This window comes from Aquarana catesbeiana, linkage group LG10 (assembly GCF_042186555.1).
Source record: "Aquarana catesbeiana isolate 2022-GZ linkage group LG10, ASM4218655v1, whole genome shotgun sequence".
NCBI classification, from domain to species: Eukaryota; Metazoa; Chordata; class Amphibia; order Anura; family Ranidae; genus Aquarana; species Aquarana catesbeiana.
In genome coordinates this window covers 163,177,080-163,203,982 of record NC_133333.1, presented here as the reverse complement: position 1 = coordinate 163,203,982, position 26,903 = coordinate 163,177,080, and the positions used below count along the sequence as shown (strand labels likewise).

General features: G+C 41.0%; 1 protein-coding gene across 3 annotated transcripts in view; it reads left to right on the top strand.

The window, feature by feature from the left end:
* Window positions 1–26,903, top strand: part of LOC141110994 (myosin-binding protein C, fast-type-like) — a 264,542-nt gene that overhangs the window by 34,480 nt on the left and 203,159 nt on the right. The window contains exon 2 of one of the 3 annotated variants that reach the window (XM_073602875.1): window positions 15,693–15,893. In XM_073602875.1, the coding sequence (XP_073458976.1) occupies window positions 15,693–15,893 (201 nt within the window). Of the gene's footprint in view, window positions 1–15,692; window positions 15,894–25,270; window positions 25,300–26,903 lie in introns of those variants that run through there. The other 2 variants (XM_073602876.1, XM_073602878.1) reach the window with 2 other exon arrangements.

Genomic DNA, 26,903 nt, shown 5'->3' with positions numbered 1-26,903 from the left:
TTCAGGATCCCAAATCCCACAAGAACATGCTCCTGTACAGTGTTGTGTCTTCCTTTTGTGAGAATTGGGATCTTGAACTTTCCCAAGATTCCTCTGTGAGGCCAAGTGAAGTCAGAAACAGAAAGCATGCAGAATCTGGGAGTAAGGTGAGTATTTGTAATCAATTTTCTTTCAATGCATTTGTGTGTGTTATTTTTTTTTATATACAGTATATATTTCTTTATTGCAATGTTTTGTCCACAGGGGCGGAGGCAGCCACACATGCAAGCCTTGCATTTTAGTACAGGGTCCATTTTAGCTATTACCTCCAGGTCAATCTTGATATTGTAATAAGAAAAGAGCTCCACTCATTGAAAGTACCCCATCAAAAATGAATTTCCTTTTGCAGGAGATACCTGTAGTATGATTTAAAGCACTTTGCAGACTTCTACAAAAAGTAAAAATGGCTTGTGTAGTAATTATATGTGTAATGTATTTCCCATAATTCTGGCTAAACTCCCCAGGCAAGAGTTCAAGTAAAGATGTGAAGAAAAGAATATGCTGTTGCTATTTGACTGGCTATGATGCTGAACCTAGTTGGCTAAATACTTTGAGCCACTGACCTGGAACAAATATGCTTATAAAAAGTCAGAATGTTGTAATTTGTTCTGGCTTAGTGGTTTAAGTTTTATTTTCACAGTCAGACAGCTAGCAATCTATATTTTTCTCTCATGACAGGTTTATTAAAGGCATGATAATACCTTATAAAACATCCTTTCAAAAACAATATATCAGTCTTTTAGTTTAGTGCCAATAAATCGATGCTGATGTATGGTAAATACTTTAGTAACAAATGGGGTAGATTTACTAAAGGAGTAGAGTGTGCAAACACTAGCTAAAAATATGTGGTGAAAATTCACTTTGCAAAGAATACACAAACACATGTGGGACAAATTAAAAAAAGAAAATAGCATTTTTGCTTGCACATGATTGGATGACGTTATCACAGCTTCACCTCACTCACTAAGCTAAGTAAAAATCCACTGTCCAAGTGAACAACCTATACTACTTCAATAAATCATCCCCTAAGTGATTCTTTGCGTCATAGATGTATAATGGTACCAAATAAAAGTTGTTTGAGCAGTTCAATATTCAGGTCAACTGCCTATGTATGCACAATTCACAAAAAGTAACACACTTTGATAAAGATACTTACTTTTAATAAAAGGGACAGTAATTTTCAGGCGAGAAAATGAGATTTGAAAATTGCAATCACGTGACTAAAATAAAGCTCTTTATCTTTGTGTTTAAAGCTTTGTAAATTCGTCTTATTCCTTTTATCCTCTACATTTTGGTATTATCACCTCACACAGATATCCCAATTGGTCTTATTTTGTTGTGAAAGTCACCTGGTTCATCAAGGTTAGACCCACCCCTGTACTTGTAGGGACAAGTACAGGGGTGGAGTCTGTGCCAATGATAATTTTCGCCAGGAATAATATCAGGAAAGACCTCCAACTCCTTCTTTATCCCTCACAGATGTTACAAAATACAGTTAAACTGTGGAGAGAGATTTATTGGCGGTAGATGGTTCCATCGAGTTTTCAGATTGCATTGGGTCCACTGAGATCCTGCAAACTTTAAACTTCAATTGTCTTTAAATATATACTTGAACAACTGTACAATGGCTATTTCCATTTCATGTATAAATTCAAGCTTCCAAGAAAGACTGGAAAAGGAAAGGTACCCATAATGCAGGGGTCTCCAGACTTTCCAAACAAAGTTTACTGTCCTCCAGACTTCGGGGGGGGGGGGTGAATTGTGGGCAGTGGGGGTAGAAAATGTCCCAGGCCCAGCATCAGTGAGAATAAACATGGCCTCAGGGTTGGTAGTCATTAGTAGGAGGAATAGTACCCCATCATTGGTATCCGTGGAAGAAATAGTGTCCCATTGTTGGTGTGAGTGGGAGGAATAGTGCGTCATATCATTGGAAGGAATAGGGCCAGATAAGGCTAGTAAAGGGCCACATCTGGTCCTCGGGCTGCAGTTTAGAGACCCCTGCCATTATGCAAACAAAGTGAGATCCTTTATATTTATTATTTCATTTCATTCTGAAAAACATATACTAGAATTTTGATCCATGGATTGCCATTAGAGTCAGGAGAAAAGGTCTTCACGGTAAGCACATTGAACTATGCTTTAAAGGGGCTTTGACTTTAGTTGAAATAAATAGGGGTCCTTAGCAATCAAAGCATTTTACAATAAAGTTATTCTAAATATGGGATATTTTAGGCAAAAAATAGCTGTGTTATCAGAATGCTCTGAGTATGTGAACTTAGAGTACATGGTAGATACAGCAATGTCTACCCCGTTCTCCCACATAAACTCAAATCAAAATCTTTCAGGGCAGCACAGACAATTTTTTGAGTTGTTGAATGAGTTGACAGTTTCACTCTTCTGGCATATTACATTAAATAAGGCAAATAATTGTTTTTTTTACACATGAAAGAACTACTCTATACCCCCCCCCCATGAGGCATTGATAAATATGCAGTTTAAATAGTTATTTAACGTGGTTGTAATGTAAACCTCAGTCATGGAATGTGAGCAAAGCACATATATCTGTAGTGTTTACTTATCTCTCTCCAACTCTCTAAGTGTCGTTTCTCTATGGTGCTTCATTCCTCTGTTTTCAGCATGAGTATTCCAAACACATGAAATAAATTTGTGTCGGGAGGGAGAGGGAGATCTCAGAATGGAGCTTGTCTATACAGAACACAATTTTTCTGCTGTGTGAAAAGGGAGGGGGGGTGCTTTTCCTACAATCAGCTCTCACACACTGTAACTGCAGTCTCTGCACCCCCTCCTCTGTTCTTCTGACAGATAAAGATAGATTTTAACACTTTTCTGTCCATTTGAAGGGGTGTAGAGAAGACTGCAGTTAACAACAAGTAAAACGTATGTAAGAGGATATGATGTGTATCATCTGAGGCTAGTCACTTCACTGAGTACAGTATATGTGAAGGTTTACAACCAACTTTAAAGTATATCTAAATATAGAGTATAGAGGGTTTGAGTAAGGGAGGGTTAAAACAACTGCTAGTATCTCTAGTTGTCATCTTGTCATCTTTGTCTCTGTGAGATGTCCCTTTATTTACTGTCATGTAGACTAAACAAGAAGTAAAAGAATAACATTCTAATGTCTTAGACATATGTTATGAGAACAAGTGTCCAAATTGGAAGATTTCATTTCTTTTCCTGTTCTAAGAGTTTTGCGCTTACCGTAAAATCTTTTAAATAGAGTCCACCGAGGCACTCAGGAATTGTAGGAATTCTTAAACAGTTTAGTTATAATACTGTTTATTAGCAAACAAAAAAAGCTAAGCCATCCCTTGTATATCCCACTTCCAGCCTCCAACTACTACCTGAAGGAGCTATGGGCCTCAATCAGTAAAGTAAAGGTCCATCCAAGCATCCACAAACAACAGGTGAAACAGCACACTACCTAAACAGGAGAAAGCTTGAACAATAATTAATGTGCTCAACAAAAAAAATATTTACTGGACCAAGTTGCAGAGAGAAAATGTGTGATCGTGTGTAGGCAAGTCCGTTTCTGCGGAACTCCGTCGGAACTCCGTCGGAAAGGCTGTCGGAGTCTATTCTGATGGAAAGTCCGGTCGTGTGTATGTGGCATAAGAAGATGTCCTCAGAGGATTATAGATTGGTCACAGAAAAGGATCTATCCTCCAGTACTGAAGTATTTCAAATGCCTCTGGGAGTACACTATTCTACTTAGGGCAAACCTGTAGCAGGGTAACAGTGAGGTTGATTTACATAAACTGGAAAGTGCAAAATCTTGTGCAGCTGTGCATGATAGCCAATCAGCTTTTAACTTCAGCTTGTTCAATTAACCTTAAAAAAAACCTGGAAGCTGTTTGGTTTTTATGCAGAGCTCCACCAGTTTTGCACCATCCATTTTTAGTAACTCAACTCCAGTGTGTCCTTCCTGCTGACCTTTCAGGAGCATACAAGACCTTCCAGTGATAGTACTTCTTTGATAGAAAGTATCTAACATGCAAAACTCCCACTGAACAAAAGTGGTTATCATCAGAAGAGGAGATCCAAAAGGCAATGGGCTTTATTCACAAAGCAGTATTGTTTCTCTTAAAAAATGCTGTAAAGTACTGCTCAGCGTTTTTCAAAAAAATTTTTGGCATTAAAAAAAAAACATTACTATAATACCGCATGAGTTATTTTATGAAGTCTTGCAGTATTTTAGTAGTGAAAACATGTGGTAATTTAACCCCTAGCACTAGCCGGTGTAAATATTAATATTAATAAAAAGGCATTGTTAGGGAGTGGACGGCTGCCTGTGTCCTTAAGAACCAGTAAACATCATGGTTGTTAACCTCCCTGACGGTATTCCCGAGTGTGGTTCGGGGTGGATTTTCAGCACCAAAAGCGGTAACCCCGAGTCACACTCAGGATTGCATCGCAGGATCCAGATACAGCAAACTTACCTTGTCCCCAGGATCCTGCAATGTCTTCCCCGCTCCTTGTGCGAGCCGCCCTCTGCTCGATTCATCACATCGCCAAGCTCCATTCCCTGCGAGAGTTGCGACGCACTGGGACGGAGAACAGCGCCAAATTCAAAAAGTAAAAAACACAATACATATACAGTACACTGTAATCTTACAGATTACATTACTGTATCAATTTATTTCACATCCCTTTTGTGCCTAGTGGTTTGTCCAGTGCCCTGAATGCAGTTTTATATTATAAATACTGTTCTTTCTGCCTGGAAACTGGATATTGTCCATAGCAACCAAAACCGTCCCTTTACATCAAAAGTGGTTTTAGACCAGCTAGAAAACAGTGATAATGAATTAGAATCACTTGCAGAATTGAGCGATAGTGATTTGTGGGGAAATCCGTCATCAAATACTGAAAGTAACGAAAGCGACAATTCTGCAACTGAGCAAATTTCAGCGTTTTTGATTTGATTACATTATTGAATAATTTTTAGCATTATTATTTTATTATTTGTTATAATTATTTATAGTTATTTATTATATTATAATTTTTGATTTCATGTTTCAAACTTTATCATACCTGGGATGTCTCTTGTTTGGACAGATTTAAGTGAGTTATTCCTAAGAATTAAAGGCCTACAATATAAAACACCAAATTTTCATGCAAAGTAATTGTACCGCTTTCAGCATCAAAAATCTGAAATATTCATACCGCCAGGGAGGTTATGCGGGTAGCCACGTAGTTCACTGTTGAAAGCTAAATCTAAAAAAAATAATTGCCAACAATACATTTTTGGGGGAAAAACAGGTCCCTTTGGGTCTGGTATGGATTTTGAAGGGAAACCCCACGCCAATTTTTTTTTTTTAATGGCGTAGGGTCCCTCCAAAATCCATACCAGGCCCTTATTTGAGCATGCAGCCCGGCAGGTCAGGAACCATCCTGAACCATACAAGGCCACATGCCCTCAACATGGGGGGGTGCTTGGATAAGGACATGGGTCTCTTCCCCACAACCCTGGCCAGTGGTTGTGGGGGTCTGCAGGCGGGGGGCTCATCAGAATCTGGAAGCCCCCTTTAACAAGGAGGCCCCAAGATCCCAACCCCCATGTGAATAAGAAGCAAAAATCTACATCCTCCCTTGACACCAGAGGTACATTTCCTCCCCCCTCTCATTCCTCCTCTTCCCTTCCTCCCCTTTTGTCTTCCCATACCCCTCGCCACAGCCCCATCCTTTACCACTATCTAATCACCATCATCCCCCTTCCCTTATGGGAATCTCTATTACCAACACTAAATCTCAGCGTTTTCCATCCAGTGCCAATAGCCATGTAGCACATAAGCATCCCTCCCATAAAACTAATAACTTACTAGCTGATCTTAATACATTTTATAACAGACCTTCTTACGCTAGTAGAGGTGTTAATCTTGTTACCACCACCACTATGCCCATCCCCCGCCAGACCCATGGCCCCTCATCTAAAGTTGTATCCATTACCACCCAACATAATGAGGTTGCTGGCTCACCTAACCAAAATCTCCCCAAATACTACAGATGATCTTATGGAGGTTCAGCTAGGAAATACTGCTGACCTTCCCCTTGTCACTTATTCTCCTAGATCCAGCATAGATCCTCCTACTGCGGGATCACCCCCCCCCCCCCTTTCCACTCCATCCACATCCATACCTCATGTTCCCAGCTCTTCTTTGCCCTCTGATCCTTCTTTTTTAGTGTGCAGTCCTCCTCGAACCAACCGGAGAAAAAGAAAACTTAACGGAGAGGTTGCAGAGGAGGACGGGGAAATAAACTTAGAGACAAACACACCAAAATTCCGCGAACTATGAAGATTTTTAATCTATCTTCTCTTGAACTCTCCACTGATTACATCAGCTTACTGAACAGGGGACCTAACTTTGCCCCAATAAATAAGCCCAATCCCTTCCTTTTGTTTAAGGATCTGAACAGATATATCCGTAATCTCACCTTAAAAAGGTTCTTTTACGCTACACAAAATAAACCAACTGTTGATGACATTGTTCCATCCCCTCCTATCTTGTTTTCCAATTATTTTGAATACGATGGTGATCTAATAGATGCCCTAGAATCCCTTACTGAGGAAGAAGATGCACTCAACCTCTTTACTCAGCATTTTGCTACTTCACCACCTATCATACATACATCATTCAAACCCAAGTCAGTTTTTTACCCCGCCCAGTCAAAAGGCCCCTACTTGGAAAGCTTCTATAGAGTTGTGTATGCAGACTGGCAAACCCATTGTGGCTGCCATGGACAGCGTCACCACTGGTTTTAGTCAGTATATTGATCAATTCTTACAACCTATAGTCCAGCAGTTGCCATCCTACATCAGAGATGGTACACACCTTTTAGAACTTTTAGCGCCTTACAGATGGGAATCCACTTATACGTGGCTCTCTCTTGACGTCACTTCGCTTTACACTAACACCCCCACCAATTTGGTCTAATGGCTTAAGAATTCTTTCTTGCACAGGAACCCCTCATTAACCCCAGACAAGTTGCCTTTATTCTGGAAGCTACAAACTTTTGTTTGACCAATAACTACTTCAATTTTGATGGTGAGTTTTTCCTACAGGTCCAAGGGACTGCAATGGGAGCTAACTTCGCTCTGTGGTAACCCCACTGACAGCTAGTGATTCATCGGTTGTTAAGGACATGGCAGCCGCCTGCTCCTTAACAGCCAGTACATATTCTGCAAATACTGCAATACTGCCTGGACTACTACTTAACTTCCTCGTACATTTTATTATTTATTTCCTTCTGTGGATGCATGTTAATGCCTATTCTTTACTGAGCATTTCAGCATTTTTCTGAAATACCGCATAAACAGTCTAGTGAATTGACAGTCTTTAGGTCTGCAGGAGATATTTAGTCAAAATGTGTCCTGACACCTAAATATCTCACGCGAGTTCATTCTGTGAATGGAGCCCAATATCTTTACTCTAGGAAAGTCAGGGTGCCCGTAAATGACACACTTAACACTGTCTAGTGTAGGGAGTAGATCACCCTGTCTATTGCAGGAGAAGTTCTCAAATCTTTCTGGAGGTTGAAATTTTTCATCCTCCATTTAAAATCCAGCAGAGGTCAAATCAAAACACCAACCGAGAGAGCCCTGATAAATTAGGAACTGTCTGGTCCAGATTCAAGAAGTAGGTAAGAGTAGTGGTGGTTGGTGTTTTTTCATTTGGGGGCAAACAATCGGCAGCGCAACCCCCCCCTGCTGTCTACTGGCACTTACCCCATCTAGGCACCAACATGGATCCGACATCTGTGGAGTGGCGGCGGGGATCGAGCATCCATGGAGCAGCGGTGGGGATTGGGGATCAGGCATTCAGGCATTCAGACATTGGCGGCTCTTCTCCTCCTCGCCTCTGCCATGCGTCTCCTCCCCTCCTCCTAGGCATCAAATAGGACCACCTGTCTTTTCAGACAATCGGGTGGTGGGTATCAGACCCACTTCCCGATTGGCCAGGAGGCAGATCAGTGTTGTATATAATCATTCGCTGTTGCAACACACCTGGGTGGGCTCTGGTCGCACTCTGCGTCCCAAGCCCACCCTATTTTGAAGCCTATTAGAGCCCCTGGCTCTAATCGGGTGCCTAAAAAAAAACTGACCGCTGTAATTGATGCACCCGCGGTGGCCATGGATAGATTCATGCTATGCATGAATCTATCCATTGAATATAGGGGCTGGCGAAGTGAGAGGGGACTGCGCCCGGGCGCCCCTAATGGATGGGCCGTCACTGGGTAAGAGGATATATCAGTCCTGCTAGAATGGGGCAAGGGACCATTTCCACATGGCCAGAATAGCATTCAGGTCCCCTGCATGTTTACAAAGTGGATTCCAGAAAAGGCATTAGCGAGGACATAAGGGTCACTGCTGTTAGAAGTGTCCACAATTGCTGGAGGATACTGAAGTCAGACCCTTACCAAGATAAGACTGAGAAGAATTAGGCACGGCAAGAGGTGAAATAATCTGTGATATGAAAAGACTCCTCTGAGAGAAGGAGCGTGAGTTCAATTGGGAGAGTAGGAATCAGAGATGCCAGGGAGCATGGAACCCAAATAAACCTAGGAAAATATACAGTGGGGTGTAGTAATACTGGAAGATGAGGAGATGCAAGTGAATGGGGTGTCTGAGTTAAAGCGGTTGTAAGCCGTTGGACTTTTTTTTTTCTTACCCTGCAAGGTAAGGTCATAACGTGCTAGAATGCATTATGTTCAACTTACCTTAAAACAAACCTCTTCCGCCGCCGAGATGTCAGAGCTGCAGGCGCTCCCATCTTCACCCATCTTGCTTCTGCGTTCGCGAACTCCGACTCTGTGACTGGCCGGAGTGGTGATGGCAGTTAAGGCACAGGGCTCTGAAGGAACGGCATGGGTGGCCGTTCCTTTAGAGCGCACGCGCCAGTGATGTCGCTGGCTGCATGTACAGTAAATATCTCCTAAACTGTGCCTGTTTAGGAGATATTTACACTACCTATAGGTAAGCCTTATTATAAGCCAGAGTTTGGTGCTCAAAATTGTTGGGGGGTGCAAACAAACTGAAAAATACTCAAACACCCCCCCATCAATTGCAGCCTCACTGTGCCCATCAAATGCAGCCATTGTGCCCATCAAATGCAGCCACTGTGCACATCAATTGCAGCCACTGTGCCCATCAGAGGCAATCACTGTGCCCATCATATGCAGCCATTGTGCCCATCAAACGCAGCCACTGTGCTCATCATTTGCAGCCACTTGTGCCCATCATATGCAGTCACTTGTGCCCAGTATATGCAGCCACTTGTGCCCATCATATGCAGCCACTGTGCTCATCATATGCAGCCACTTGTGCCCATAAAATGCAGCCACTTGTGCCCATCATATGCAGCCACTGTGGCCATCATATGCAGCCACTTGTGCCCATCATATGCAGCCACTTGTGCCCATCATATGCAGCCACTTGTGCCCATCATATGCAGCCGCTGTGCCCAGTATATGCAGCCACTTGTGCCCATCATCCAACCCCCTGGGTGGCTCTGGCAGTACATCCAACCCCCAGCGCAGGTCTGGCAGTGCATTCAACCCCCCGCACGCGCGGCTCTGGAAGTCCCATTGCGGCTCTGGCAGTGCATCCAACCCCCTGTGCGTGGCTCTGGCAGCCCCCTTGACACTTACCAGGCAGCAGCTCCTCTCCAGAGCGTGTCTCTCCTCTGCTCCTCTTCATAAGCACCAGGCATCCAATAGGGTGGCCTGGTGCTTTGGCCAATCAGGAAACAGGTCTAATGCTGTGCCTCCTGATTGGCGGTGAGGAAGGTTAGTGTGAAAATAGCGAAAATTAATTCGCTATCATCACCCTATTTTGAAGTCTATTAGAGCCTCTGGCTCTAATCAGGTGCTTCAAAAAATACCACCCCCCAGCCATAGGAATCCATGCGTCCGGCATCCTGAAAGGGGCCAGGCACATGGAATGGGGGGCGGCGCCCGTGCGCCCATAGTGCGCGGGCCACCACTGTTATAGGCTTACCTGTAGGTAAGAGCTAGTGATGGAAGTTTATTTCCACTTTAAGGATCTAAGGTGGAAGCTGCAGAGAAAAGCCTGAGAATCCAAATTACAAAGAGATAAATTACCAAGTGACCCAGTAGGAAAAACAAACAGGTCACCACTTGCAAAAGTGGGAGGACATGTTTATGCAGGTCTATCAGATTTTCCAGGGCATGTCAAAAAAAATGAAGTGCCCTTAAGGGAAATATAGTTAGGGTTAAGTGAATCAGATGTTTCCATGATGTATTCTTGACTTCCTAGGCACATAGCCAAAGTGCCCTACATATTATAATAGACATTACCCCATGGGAGACACAAGCTTAGATGCTTGTAAGAAGCTTTCCCAGCTGAAGGGTGGGTCTCCAGACATTTGTTCCAAAAGCTTCAGTACACAAGGTTTTGTGGAGGAGGAGTCAGCATTATCTGATTTGATCCATAGTGACATGCATACACAAATCAAAGTCACCACCAACAAAGTACAGATAGTCACTCCAATTAATTAAAATCAAGACCTAAGTAGGGAAACCAACTGGCTGTGAGTGAGATCCCTAAAGTTAAAAATACCATAATCCTGTCTGGTGGTATGTTTGTCAAGGTATGACTGGAGTGTCTACAGTGGGCAGAGATCACTTAAAAATAAATTCTTGTTCAAAGGGAAAAAGCATCTTCACATTGTTAGAAAGGACCCATGATTCTATAGGTTATTTCAGGTCCTTATAGAAAAATGTTTTTAATATAGAATGCATCGGGAAGGTCTTTACTGTTGTAAGAGCTCTAAAAGATGCTTTGGACCAGAACAGCTGGCTGATCCTCCAAATGCAATGTACAATGTTAGAAACAACTGCTTTCAGATCTGAGCAATAAGTAATTTGCTCAAACAGTCTTTTTAGGAATAGACTGTGAATACTTTGAATCTGAATAAGAAATTGTAAAAGTAGTTCAGGTACACTGAAGTTCAGTAGGAATTAGACTCTGCATTGGATGGCTCCAGAGTGCACCTAAACCCACTGAGAGCAGATTGCTCCATTATACACAGAGTGCCAAAAAATTCAAAGTGGACATAACAGGGCATTGTGTACACAGGGGAGGTCTCAGCTTCAGCTAGCAGAACAATACAAGATTCCGATAAACATAACCATATATGAAAAGGGGTCCCAAAGCTAAGTTGCAGGCATTGATTTTTTATGAAGATACCAAGAAACTGCCCTGGAAGCAGTAGGGAGAGCATGGGTTGTGGTCACCTGTTGCAGCAAGACTGTCCGCTGTGTGTCTTTGAAAATAAATAAATAAGAGCAGCAGCAGAATGATGTTTCCTCCATGCTGAATATCAAGAAAAAGTGTGGAGTGTGCACATGAAACAGTTTACCTAGCAGTTCATGTCAATACTCAGTTCCCTTAGCCTAAACAGTTATCAAAGAAGGCAGTGGCCACTTGTGCTTCAGTCTGATTGCCCTTACTCACTACATAAGTCTTTAGAGACTGAGTCACACCAGAGGCTTTGCCACAGCTCTGGACCACAGTACACAAAGGTCTGGAAAGTGCCCAGAGTCCAGTGCCTAAAAGTTATATTCCAGGCTAGTCACAATCACTCAGTTCAGCAGGGTCTGGCCTCTGAAGCTGTAACTGAAGATCTGCTGATCTGGATAGCTGCTGTGTACACTTCAGCTCAAAGAAGCTTTTTTGTGTTGATTGAAGTCACCGAAAATAAAAAATATCTACAGTGTACCGAGTATCTTGACTGAAGAAAAACATTGAATGAAAAGGCTGTCATAAAAATGCTGTATAGTTAGACTTTTTCTCCACTAGCAAAAATGGTTTGTGACATATGGAGGTGGAGTTATCTGGGAACTGGCTTGACATATTTTTTGTTTTTGTTTGCCACTGTCCCACCCCTGTAGACAGCAATATAACCCGACTGTTAAGAATGCCTACAATTCCTGTGTCTCACAATGGATTATGAAATTTGGATTTACACTAACTCACTTTTCTGATGATATTTGTGACTGGAACAATTAGAAAGAGTGAATATTTTTAAAAGGGACACAGACAGTGTTAAAAACCTGACAGTGGTTCTAACTGTTGTGTGTTCATTACTTTATTAATGTGTTTGACTGAGTTTTATATTTACTTCATTGGTTGCTAGGATGAAGGCCGCCTGCATCCTAGCAACCAAAGAGACAAGGCACACTGAACTGACAGCCTGATGGGGAACTCTGAGAAACTAGTTATCCATCAGGTCCACCGTGCCTGCAATTGACAGAGGATGGCAGTGGGCGAATTCCATACCATTATTCAGTCCAGCAGTGGCTTTGGAATCCTTCCATTGCCATGCACCATCAGTCACAGGCAAAGCGGAACCGACAAGGAACTAGTCTCAGTATTTTCCATCAGGCTCCACCCACCTGGCAACTCAGATTTATGACAGCTGCACCTGTAAGATGGTCAAAGCCTGATGGGGAGCTCTGAAGCTAGTTCCCCATCAGGTCCACCTGGCCTGTGAATGACTGCGCACATCAGTGGGTGGATTCAAAACCTCTTTGGACTAAATAGCAGCTATGGATCCCCCACTATTGTACACTATCAATCAAATATAAAGAGGACTTCATCAGTGTGACAGGCACAGTGACTGGGAGGGAGTTTGGGAGTGACTACACTGAGGAAGGATCGCCCATTGTGGACCCTCCTTCCTCAGTACAGACACTGATAGATTCATGTACCTATCTCAGACAGGTACATGAATTGGGCGCAAGCATCGTCACTTCTGTTGCTGCTCCCTGATGGATGAATTGGGTACAAGCAACATCATTTCTGGTGCTGTTCCCTGATGGAATTCTAAAAGGTGTCTGCAACACCCTTCATGAATTCCTCAGATTGTGCAACCTAATTTGTCATATTACTGGGATTGGAAGAGAAATCAATCAACTTTAAATTTGCACAAAAAACTGAAAAACAAGAAATTAGTACAGCAAGAATTAACATATCATATATTATTATACACATATGGCTGCAATTACACGCATGGCAAGTAACACCTAATGGAAATTAGGTTCTTACCTCTTTGACTGAGTATGGGAAACTGGATGGAATTAAAACGTGAATAGGGAGTAAAATCCTGTGATGCAGTGCATCCACACAGCCAAGACCACCCAAAAGTTGCCAGGGTCTCCTGTAGGGAGGGGTATAAAATGTTATGTAAAAAGCAGTTCCGAAAATGACCTGCCAATATAAACATATAATAATCACATCAAATTAACTGGATAAGAGTGAGATGTGAGAATTCATGGCAGACTTATAAACACCTGCATCACCTATTCATGTTTTAATTCCATCCAGGTTCCCATACTCAGTCAAAGAGGTAGGAACCTAATTTCCATTAGCTGTTACTTGCCATGTGTGCAATTGCAGCCATATGTGTATAATAATATATGATATGTTAATTGATATGTTGATATGTTAATTCTTGCTGTACTAAGTTGTTTTTCAGTTTTTTGTGCACATTTAAAGTTGATTAATTATAGGTCTTCATATTTCACAAATTAATCTTTACATTCATTCCTGAGGAAACCACATGGCGAAACAGGTAGAAATCATGAATGTGATGAAAATATGAATGTGATTATGGTCAGGGCTGGATTTCCCACAAGGCCACCAAGGCCAGGCCTCGGGGCAGCAGTGGGGCAGGGGCGGGGCCGCTCCTGCGGCGACTTCTCGGCTTGCGCGGCTGGCCCCCCGCACTAACATCATTCGGAGCACTGTATAGAGATGGAGCAATCACTGATATGGTGTAGTTCCCTGCTATCACCTGCAGAGGGCTGCATAACACTCGTGTCTGGTGGCACCTGTAGAGCTGTAGGCTCCGCCCAATGAAGTACTAAAACTCTGGATCTCCATGGAGACCAAAACTCTGTCTCCTTTCCCCACCCCCCTCATCCCTCCCTGACCTGGATTAGTGAAAGCAGGAACAGAGACTGTTCCGGATTGGCCGAGAGAGAAGGAGTGACGTAGTCATAAGGGAGTCCCCGTCCTCTGGTGTTGGTCTCCGTTATGTAGTGGGATGAATGGAGAAACGGAGAGGAGACACACCGGAGAGGGTGAGCGGGGGAGGGGAGCCTACCGGAGACATGGGGTGTACCTAATGGGGGAGGGGAACCTACCGGAGACATGGGGTGTACCTGCTACCGGGGGAGGGGGAGTGTATATAGAGACGATAGAGGGGTGTATATAGAGGGGCGTATATAGAGGGGCGTGTATATAGAGGGGTGCATATATGGAGGTGTGTGTATATGGAGGGGGGTGTATAGAAGGGGGGTGTATATGGAGGGGGGTGTATATAGAGGGGTGTGTATAGAGGGGGGTGTATATAGAGGGGGGTGTATATAGAGGGGTGTATATGGAGGTGATAGAGGGATGTATATAGAGATGATAGAGGGGTGTAGATAGAGGGGGGTGTATATAGAGATGATAGAGGGGGGAGTATATATAGATGATAGAGGGGGGTATATAGAGATGATAGAGGGGGGAGTATATAGAGATGATAGAGGGGTGTATATAGAGATGATAGAGGGGGGAGTATATAGAGATGATAGAGGGGTGTATATAGAGGGGTGTATAGAGAGATGATAGAGGGGGAGTATATAGAGATGATAGAGGGGTGTATATAGAGATGATAGAGGGGGGAGTATATAGAGATGATAGAGGGGTGTATATAGAGATGATAGGGGGGGAGTATATAGAGATGATAGAGGGGTGTGTATAGAGGGGTGTATATAGAGATGATAGAGGGGGGAGTATATAGAGATGATGGAGGGGTGTGTATAGATGGGTGTATATAGAGGGGTGTATATAGAGAAGATAGAGGGGGGAGTATATAGAGATGATAGAGTATTGTAGATAGAGGGGTGTATATAGAGAAGATAGAGAGGGAGTATATAGAGATGATAAAGGGATGTATATAAAGGTGTTACGATTATATTATCGATGAGTTTGCCAAAAGAAAATTAGAACTAAAAAATTGTAGGGAGTTTCTTACTGCTATAATCTTTAAAAGGCATTTTCTGCATTAGAGTATTTTCAGTCTGTACAATTAAAGCCAGTTATTTTCAGTGTTCTCGTGTGTGGCGATATGTTTTTAATTGATCTATTGTAGCAGTCATCGATAAAGGACGAGAATGGTGGTGTGTGTGTGTGTGGGGGAGGAGGGGGGCGGCATTGAAGGACCTGGCCTTGGGGCGGCAAAGGGATTAAATCCGAGCCTGATTACAGTAAATCATTGTCATTAATAGGATGTTTGCGCACACCTATGGCTATGATTGTATTGTATGCATCGGTTTTATGATATTGTTCATTTAATTAAATGTTGTATATACTTTTACATACCCCCTTGAGTGATTTCTACGTTGTAATGCACCCATAAAGTCCCATATTTCCTAAATTTCTATTCTATTTCTAAAGGATGTTGGTGTCATACTTCTTGTAGATTTTGATGCTGGTCTCTGTCCATATATTTTACTATATTACTGGGATTGTATACTGTTAGTGGAATCCCCTTTAAACTTGCTTTATGACCTATTCATCAATTTTTATTGGATAGTTTACAAGTTTTTTCCCATCTCTTATACAGCAGGTAAGAAGGGGGCTGGCCCTGTGAAGAAGCCTGCAAAGGCCCCTGCAAAAGCAGAGGAAGCTCCAAAGGCTGCTGCAGAAGAACCTGCAAAAGAGCCTGAACAGTCTCCTGCATCTCCACTTCCAGCTGAAGCGCCACCAGCTCCAGAGGAACCTGTAACACCAACTTCAGAAGAAACCACAAAGGATGAAGAAAAAGGTGAGGAGACCTAATAAATCTACTTGAATTAGTGTGTGAAATAAGCTTTACAAATTTAGCCTGGGAATTTTATTTTTTGTGAGTTAACAAGTAAAATCTTTAAGGTCACAAACAATATTTTGTTTTTTTGGAAATGCATGAAACATTCAAAATAAAATTTAATTTCTTTTTTTATTTATTAATGAGTTGTTAAAAAGTATTTGAATGTCCATTTTTTACTGTCACCGTCATTTTTTTCTTGTTACCTGTCAATAAATATGTTTCTATATCTAAATGTATGGTTGTAAATTGTATGTTTTTTGCACGCACTTTGTCTTATTTGTTGCTTATGTCAATGTTTTCTGACTGTTATATATATATGTGCTTATGTCAATGTTTTGTGACTGTTACACGTATTTGTACATACATGTCTTTATGTGCTTGATGAGAAGGTCGGCCTGATCTTAAAAAAAATGTAATCTACACAAGATTATGTTGCTGATCTGCCTTTTTTGATGCAAACAAAAAACAATGTAGTGCAGTGGTCTCTAAATTGTGGCCCTGGGTCCAGATGTGGCGCTTTGCTTGTCTTTATCTGGCCCTTGGAGCACTATTGCTCCCACTGATATGAGACACTACTGTGCCAACTGACACCGACAATGGGGCACCATTACTGCCAATTATACAAATGATGGGGCACTGCTCCTCCCCTTAATACCAAATGGGGAGATGTTTACTCCCACTGATGCCAGGAAAATTTCTACTCCTGCTGGCCACAATCCAGCCCCCTAAAGTCTAAAGGACAATAAACTGGCCCTTTGCTTAGAAAGTTTGGAGACTCCTGGTGTAGTGTGTTGATATAATTGATAAACTGCTCATCCTCTGAGAAGATTTTTCAGCATTCTATATAAATACCTTTCAGATGGACTGGGGAGCCTTAGGCTTCCCGTGTGGTGGATGGGCATATACCTTTTTAAACCAAATTATCTGAGCTAGCTTACTAGATTATTTACCTTCTGTTTGTTGTAGGTTAATAGTGTGTCCTATGTCTGTCTGATATGTGTGATTTGATTATTTTATGTTAATGCATGTCAATATATGTACATCTGTTTTGGAATAAATTCTTGGGAAACCAAAGTTATCCATCTTGTGGCCTTCCAATATTTTGTGGGTTTTTTTTTTTACTTTTTTAGGGGGGGTTTCCTTCTCGTGCTGTTTGGTCATGGAGTCAGGAAATAAGAACAAACCTTCTCAATGGAGGCACAGGCAACAATAAAAACCTAACAGAGGTTCCAAGTATTCCATATCCTATTCCAAACTAATATAAATTTGTGGCTGGAGCTCCACTGTAATTATCGGGCAAATATAAAAGGAGTCCAGTTACCAATTTTAACAGGCCACAAGTTAATTTTCATTATTCTTCTCAGCATTACAAAACTGATTTCTGATTGCCTGCCATAGGCTATGCTACATTATAGCATTTTGCCCAATACTATTATGAACTGAACTATGAATGACACAAGTGGCATAGGACAGCACTGAGGCTTAGTGTCTGACCATTCATTCCCCAATTGCTACCTTGGTGGGAGGCAAGTGATATATCATGTTTTTCATTAAAGGCAAATATATAAAATCACCCTTCTGAAAAATGAAATTATTTTTCAGTTTAAGCGGCGTAATTACCGTATCTGAAATCAAAATTTTAGATCAACCACCCTACGTGCTGCAAGCTGAATTTGGGCTTGTAGGGGTAACTCCTAGCTGACAGGTGGGAACAGGGGCTTAGAAGGAGCTCTGAAATCTGAGAGATGAAAGAGGAGAGAATTTAAAGCACTGATGCTCACTAATAATCCAGAGAACAAATAGGAGGCAGACTGTAATGCAAACATATAATATTGCTTCAGATCCACCCGTCCAGGCCACTCTCACCTGCTGAAGGTGTCCTATGCTGCCCTCACTAGCATCAGGTTTGCTGGCTCTACCTGGAAACATCACTCCCTTTCTGTGAATGGTATAAAAATTAGGAACCAGGAAAATCTGGCATTAAACAGTCATTTATTGCATTCCAATATCCAGGGCCGGATTAACGAAGGGGTTATTGGAGCTGCAGCTCCAGGCCCCTAACCTCATATAGGCCCAGCTACCCAAAAAGAACAGGCAGAGCACAAAAAACAAAGGGCCGAAGGGGAGAAATCGCACCCTGGCACTGACGGAGGCAGGTTGGCAGGATTAGCTGACACAGCAGTTCCGTGGATGTGAGTGTGCGGCAAGCCTGTGCCATGTGCTTGTGTCCTGATCCTGCAGCTGTCAGTCCAAAGGAGGAGAGGTCAGTAAACAAGCGGAGGAGCCCCGACATGCCCACACCAGGCTCCCATCCCCAGCCTTGGCCTCAGCCATGTTGCCCTATATAATGCTGTGCTTCCTGGTTGCCAGAGTGCTGGCTTTGAAAGTAAAAGGGATGGTAGAGGGAGGAGGTGGGCAATACAATGCTGTAGATTGTGATGTAATGCTGGATAACACCTTGTTCCCCTTGTATGATCTGCCTGGGATTATTGGCAGGCTGCTGTGACAGGCTGCCCTGCATTCCTTCTATACTGGGGGCCTCTCATTCCTGATCCCTTATATGTCATATTAGCAGTGGAAGGGTGCTCGTCCTCCTTACCCTTCTCCTCCAGCCATGACAGCTATGCTCCTCACCCTTTACACAGCATATCCTGCTTCATCAGCCCCTTACCCTTTAAATACAGTGCATCTTCCTTTTTCTATGCATAACATCCTCCTCACCCAGCTTCTCCAGCCCTGTACATAGAATATCCTTCTGACCCTGCACCACCAGTCCTTACCCTATTAACCTCCCTGGCGGTAATCCAGAGTGTGGCTCGGGGTGAATTTTCATTACCAAAAGTGGTAACCCCTATCCAGGCAAAGTTACTTACCTTGCCCCCAGGATCCTGCGAAGTCTCCCCACTGTGTCCACGGGCTGTGTACTCTGCTCGATGTATCACAGTGATGGGCTCCATTCCCTGCGAGCGTCGTGATGCACGGGGACGGAGCTCAGTGCCAAATTCAAAAAGTGAAAAACACATAATACATACAGTACACTGTAATCTTACAGATTACTTTACTGTATCAAATTATTTTACATCCCTTTTGTACCTAATGCTTTGTCTAGTGCCCTGCATACAGTTTTATATTATATATATTGTTCTTTCTGCCTGGAAACTTGAGATTGTCCATTACAACCAAAAAGTGTCCCTTTATGTCAAAAGTGGTTTTAGACCAGCTAGAAAACAGCGATAATAAATTAGAATCACTTGCAGAATTGAGCGATAGTGATTTGTGGGGAAATTCGTCATCGAACACTGAAAGTAATGACAGCTACAATTCTGCAACTGAGCAAATGTCAGTGTTTTTGATTTGATTACATTATTGAATACATTTTATTATTATTATTATTATTATTATTATTATTATTATATTATTATTTGTTATAATTATTTATAGTTATTTATTATGTTAGAATTTATGATTTTGTGTTTCAAACTTTATCATACCCGGGATGTCTACTAGACTCTTGTTTGGACAGATTTAGGTGAGTTATTCCTAAGAATTACAGGCCTACAATATAAAACGCCAAATTTCTATGCAAAACAATGTACCGCTTTGAGCATCAAAAATCTGACACAATCATACCGCCAGGGAGATTAAATTGCATCTATCTTCTTTTCCATTTACATGGCATGCATCCTGGTTTCCCTATACATAAAATGCATCCTTTGTACCCAGCTCCACCATCTTTTACTCTTTAGATGTCATGCATCCTCCATGCCCTTTAAAGACCATGGAGAACACTTTCCCTGCTGCACCAGCCCTTTAAATACCATGCATCCTCCTGACCCATTACATGATGTGCATCTTTCTTTCCCTTCTCTACTAGCCTTTGCCCTTTACATGACATGCATCCTCATTTCATTTTACATGACAAGCATCCTCCTTAACTGTTAAATACAATGAATCATTCCTTCCCTGCTCCACTAGCATTTACCCTTTAAATACAATGCATCCTCCTGACCCAATACATGACATGCATCCTCCTTACTCATTAAATAGCATGCAGCCTCCTTTCCCTTCTTTACCAGCTTTTACCCTTTACATGACTTGCATCCTCCTTTCATTTTACATGACACGCATCCTCTTTACCCTTTAAATGAATCATCCCTTCCCTACACTGCTCGCCCTTACCCTTTAAATGCCATGCATCCCCCTGACCCATCACCTGACATGCATCCTTCTTTCCCTTCTGTAACAGCCTTCACCTTTTACATGACATGCATCCTCCTTAATATTTAAATACAATGAATCATACCTTCCCTACTCCACTAACCCTTTAAATACTATGCATTTTGCTGACCCATAACACGACATGCTTCCTCCTTAAACTTTACATGACATGCTGACAACCCCACCCTTTCTATTCTCTACCAGCATTTTCCCTTTAAATCTCATGCATCCTCCTAACCCATTACATGACTTGCATCCCCTTCCCGCTTACGTGACATGCACCCTACTTTCCTTGCTCCACCAGCCCTTACTCTTTACACGACATGCACCTGCCTTTCCCTTCTTTACCAACTCTTACTCTTTAAATATAACGCATCCTCCTGACCAATTACACAACATGCATCCTCCTTACCGTTACATGACATGCATCCTCCTGACCCTTTACATGACATGCATCCTCCTTTCCTTCCCTACCAGCTTTAATGGTAATTAAAATATTTAAATTGTTTTTAACAAAAATTGTTTGCATTTTCATTTTATTTATTTCCATAAAAAGGCCTACCATAATCCTCAGCACCAGGCCCATGATGCTCTTAATCCGGCTCTGTCAATATCAATCATGGACAGACAACTTTCTCTGCAGAGTGCAATAAATGGCTATTTAATGCCACACTTTTGTGGATGGTGTGGTTATCAGTTTCTGCAATAATCACAGAATTAGGAGGTAAAACTGTAGGAAAAAAGTGTGGACTTGGCATACAGTGCCTTGAAAAAGTATTCATACCCCTTGAAATATTCCACATTTTGTCAGGTTAAAACCAAAAACGTAAATGTATTTTATTGGGATTTTATGTGATAGACCAACGCAAAGTGGCACATAATTGTGAAGTGAAAGGAAAATGATAAATGGTTTTCACATTTTTTTACAAATAAATATCTAAAAAGTGTACATTTGTATTCAGCACCACTGAGTCAATACTTTGTAGAACCACCTTTCACTGCAATTACAACTGCAACTCTTTTTGGGTATGTCTCTACCAGCTTTGCACATATAGAGAGTGACATTTTTGCCCCTTCTTCCTTGCGAAATAGCTCAAGCTCTGTCAGATTGGATGGAGAGCGTCTGTGAACAGCAATTTTCAAGTCTTGCCACAGATTCTCAATTGGATTTTGGTCTGGACTGTGACTGGGCCATTCTAACTCATGAATATGCTTTCATCTAAACCATTCCATTGTAGCTCTGGCTGTATGTTTAGGGTCGTTGTCCTGCTGGAAGGTGAACCTCCACCCCAGTCTCAAGTCTTTTGCAGACTCTAAAGCCTCATACACATGATCGGATTGTTGGCCAGCAAAACCGTGGACTTTTGTCCGAAGGGCGTTTGCCCAAACTTGTCTTGTATACAAACGGCACACAATTGTTAGTCAACAATCACAAACGTAGTGACGTACTACATGGTTTTTCAGCTCTTTAGCGCCCCCCCTTGGGCTCCTTCTGCTAATTTTGTGTTAGTAGAAGTTTGGTGAGTGTTGATTCGTGCTTTTCGTTTTGCGCTTTTATTCCGCGCTTTTTATTTTGTGCTTTCCAGTTCATTTCTGAATGGCTGTTCGTCAACCAAACATGTTGCAGAATTAGAGGATATAACGTGTTATTTATTATTGGCCTTGGAGTTATTGCTTTAACATTTTTGGTTGGATAATAATAATTTGATTTGGTATATTTCCTATATTTTTGGATGCATAGAATGCACTTTTTGGTTAAATTCAATTGGCAGATAGCATGTCTAACTTTATTTGTTTTCTTTTTTTTAATGCACAATAAAAAAATTGTGGAGAATAATACTTGGCTATGTGTTTTACTTCAAATGACAGATTGGGAGTAGGCAGTTACATTTAAAAAAAATACAATGTAAAATTGACAAGGGACACCAACATAGTTGTATCTTTCATCTTAAAAACTACGGGATAATGGTGTTGTGGTAACATGCCCAAAAAAAAAAAAAAATACTATTATTCTTGATATCACTAGAAAAATAAAGCCTTTGAAAATTAGTTTGCAATAACTCCATCAGTATCACCAGTAAAGCAGCTTCATTATTATCCCATTAAAGAACAAGAGAATTGTGCATTGCATTTCGAGATTTCTTAATTTGCCACGTCACAAATGTTAATTCTCCATTACGAACGCTAGTTTACAAGATCGACCGCTTCTGGCTCATCCTTGCTTCTGAGCATGCGTGTTTGTACTTTCGACTTTTGTCCGATGGACGTGTGTACACACGCTCGGAAAATCCGACAACAGACATTTGTCCGCGGAAAATTTTAAAACCTGATATCCAAAATGTAACATTTGTCTGTGGAAAATCCGACAACAATTGTCTGATGGAGCATACACGCGGTCGGATTTTCCACCAACAGCCTGTCATCACACATTTCCTGTCAAAAAATCTGATCGTGTGTACGAGGCTTAACAGGTTTTCTTCTAAAGCCTCGTAAACACGATCGGACTTTATACAGACTTTCCCGTGGATTTCTGTACAAAGGACGTTGGCCGTGAACTTGTTAAGCATACACACGGCAGGACTTTTTAGGCAACAAACGTACTGACGACACTTCAAAAGAGGACGTTCATTTCTCTGGCGCTAACTTCTGTAATTGTTGTGTAATCTTTTGCATTGGATCTGAGCGTGTTTGTACTTTGTACTAAATATCCGATGGTCTTGTGTACACACGAAGGGACTTGCCGACGTTAGACTTTTGTTGCTGCCAAGTTTGTCTGTTCGCACAGCCAACATTTGTTCGATGAAAACCAAAAAAGTTTGTGCGATGGAGCATACACACGGTCGGATGTTGCCTTAAAACAGCTAATTTGCATGTTTGTTGTCAAAAAGTCCGATCGTATGTATGGGCTTTTATATCGCCCTGTATTTGGCTCCATCCATCTTCCCATCAACTCTGACCAGCTTCCTTGTTGAAGAAAAGCATCCCCACAGCATGATGCTGCCACCTGCATGTTTCACGGTGGGATGGTATGTTCAGTGATGTGCAGTTTTAGTTTTCTGCCACACATAGGGGTTGATTTACCGAAGGCAAATAGGCTGTGCACTTTTAAAAGTGCAGTTGCACTCTGCAAGTGCAGCTGCTCCAGAGATTAGTAAATGAGCAGAAGCTCTGCTGACTTTCATCATCTAATCATCTGTAAGAAAAATCACAGTTTTTTTAAATTTTCCTTGCATGTGATTGGTTACTTTTTGCAAAGTGAAGGTTTACCTCATTTACTAAGCTCTGGAGCAACTGTACTTGCAGAGTAAAACTGCACTTTGCAAAGTGCACAGTCTATTTGCCTTTAGGAAATCAATCCCAGTGCGTTTTGCATTTAGGCCAAAAAGTTAAATTTTGGTCTCATCTGACCAGAGCACCTTCTTCCACATGTTTGCTGTGTTCCCCACATGGCTTCTTGCAAACTGCAAATGAGACTTCTTATGGCTTTCTTTTAACAATGGCTTTCTTCTTGCTACTTGCCACTTTCCATAAAGGCCAGATTTGTGGAGTGCACGACTAATAGTTGTCCTGTGGACAGATTCTCCCACCTGACCTATGGATCTCTGCAGCTCCTCCAGAGTTACCATGGGCCTCTTGGTTGTTTCTCTGAATAATGCTCTCCTTGCCCGGCCTGTCAGTTTAGGTGGACAGCCATGTCTTGGTAGGTTTGCAGTTGTGCCATACTTTTCCCATTTTCGGATGATGGATTGAGCAGTGCTCCGTAAGATGTTCAAAGCTTGGGATGTTTTTTTTATAACCTAACCCTGCTTTAAACTTCTCCACAACTTTATCCCTGACCTGTCTGGTGTGTTCCTTGGCCTTTTTTATGGTGTTTGTTCACTAAGATTCTCAATTTTATACTGAGATTAAATTACACACAGGTGGACTCTATTTACTAATTAGGTGACTTCTGAAGGCAATTGTTTCCACTGGATTTTAGTTAGGGGTATCAGAGTAAATGGGGCTGAATACAAATGCATGCTACAGTTTTCAGATTTATTTGTAAAAAAAAATTGAAATGCATTTATCATTTTCCTTTCACTTCACAATTATGTGCCACTTTTCAAGGCACTGTATAGCAGCAGGGTTGGGGGAACTAAATGAGTATGTTCATTACTTTACAAATCATTTAAACTCCATAACAATTTCTATATGTGTGTTTCATCTGTGTATGTAGCCACTTGGCTGGAGATTTAGTGTTCTATGTTAGCGTTAAATGTTAGCGTTAAAAAGATATTCCAGTTGTACATCCTCTCCCTGTGTTATATATGTTGAATTATTAAGAATGTCCTGTTCAGATTATGCTGTGTTTGATTTTACTGCATGGAAATACTGGATGTCTTGTTTGTCTGTGATCCTAGATGTCTGTGGTTGGTCCCTTGTTCATGTTTGCATGCTGGATTTTTCAAACGCTCATCATCTGTCATCGAAGGACCAAGCTCCTTGCCGGTTTGGAAGGTGCAGTTGAAGAGCCATTTTGCATGGGGCATGAGAGGTCATTGGAAAACCCCGACTGAAAACATCGTCATGTCAGGAAACCAGCTGGCTTGTCAGTGTCATGAAGCCTTGATAATTGCACAATTATAGTTCACAGTTGGTGTAACGCACGGTACACATCTGGATAGAAAATGTCAATGCCATTCTCTACATATTTCTGAGTTTCCATTTTAATCTTTTGACTTACAGAGTCTTACGATGAAGATGAGAATGAGATGGGTAAGTCTTCCAACAGAAGCGGTTTGACAGTAATTCAAGACTGGCACAGCAGAAACATGTCTAATATCAAGAAGAATGGACTAGTGACATCTAGCGGTTTTGTTATCAAAGTGAACCTCAAGCCAAAGAAAAATCCTAACAAATGCCAAGCACATTTATATTTTAAATTTGGCAGAAACATCAAGTATATCCACAAAGTAAATAATGGGGCCATTTGATTGATATATTTAGCATTACAACATTTTGAAATGTGAAAATATAGTCATTTTTTTTACAGCTCCGCGGTATCACTTATGATGAGAAACAACCTTATTTCTTTCATTATTCATAAATGTTCATTTTTTTATTTGATTTTCAGCTGACTATTTTGAGGAAATTTCATCATCATATGGTAAGTTCATTGCCTTTACAAATATTTCACAAACAATCAGTTGGTATATTTAATTCAGCAATTGGAAAGTAAAAAAATTCAACATTTGACCATCACCATAGATGGACTATATGTTTTCATCCTTGTTAATTATTCACATGTAAGATCTGCTGACACCTTCTTAAATAACTTCTCAGTATGAGACAATCTAGTAAATATATTTTCTATGCATTTCAATACATTTGGAAATTTGCTTATTTTTGGACACACATTCAAAAAAAAAACAGACTGCTTATAAAGGCAGAAATATCACAATACAAACCATTAACAAAATAAATGCAAATGAGCAATATTATTGCTCTAAAAGAAAGTTACAAAACACAATATTTATAACTGAACAGCAATGATACTGATACAGCAATAGAAAGGAAGATGCATTAGGATAAGTTCTATTGCCAAGAAGATGAAGTGCAAAATAGCACTCTGGGTTGAAAGGATATTTGAATTTAAACTGGACCACAAACTAAAGCCTAGTGTATATAAACATAACTAGAGGCAAAGAAGAAATTAGTGGGCAAAAATTATACATTTTTTTTAATGAAAAGTTTATAATCAGTTGTTCTGTTTTTACTATATACTTTTTTTTTTTACTATACTTTTTTCCATACATTTGTGTGCATATTTTTGAGCTTCTGTAAACTGGACTGTCCACTAGACTGTAATAAAGGTGTAAAACACATCTAAGCATGTGATATAATAATATTCGAAATAATGTGAATTCACATTGGAATAAAACAGCTTGAGAAGCAAGTAAACCTGATTGAGAAGACTATCGGAAAATTATATTATATGCTGCTAAATGATTTTTACCATTTTATTCTTAATGGATTCCTGTGTGTTATTATAGTATTATTACATTTTAAGCCTTTATTCTATCTATCTATCTATCTATCTATCTATCTATCTATCTATCTATCTATCTATCATCTATCTATCTATTTATCTATCTATCTATCTATCTATCTATCTATCTATCTATCTATCTATCTATCTATCTATCTATCTATCTATCTATCTATCTATCTATCTATCTATCTATCTATCTATCTATCTATTTATAGTGTACATAAGTTGGCGCAGTTGTAGATTGTATTTGCTTTGTGATCAGCCAATGATTTATTAAGAGCAAACTAAGATGCTTTACCTTGCTGGTAAGGATACATAAGGAGTAGCAGAAGAACAGAATAATTACCTCTGCTGATGAAAATTCTGCTTCAGATTCCCCCCAGTGCTGGTCACAAAACAAAGAGCCTCTGCCTTGGCTCCTCTGTTGAAGAAATAGGTCTCAGTTCAAAATGCTGATCCTCCTCTTCAGCAGAGATCATGCAACGACCTGTCTGTGCTTCTTATCATGTCTCATCTACAATCCCAGTATGAATGTTAACATAGCATTATGGTACCATTTGAATATATGTCTTCTTTAAGCAATGTAAAGTCTTTTTTATGTTTTATTTCTGATCTCCATGGGGCCTTTGCAGCAAAACTTAGGATTTATAAGCTTGTCAATAAATAAAAGGCAGCTTCTAGACAGTAAACAAGTAATAATAATAATAGGAATAATAGGG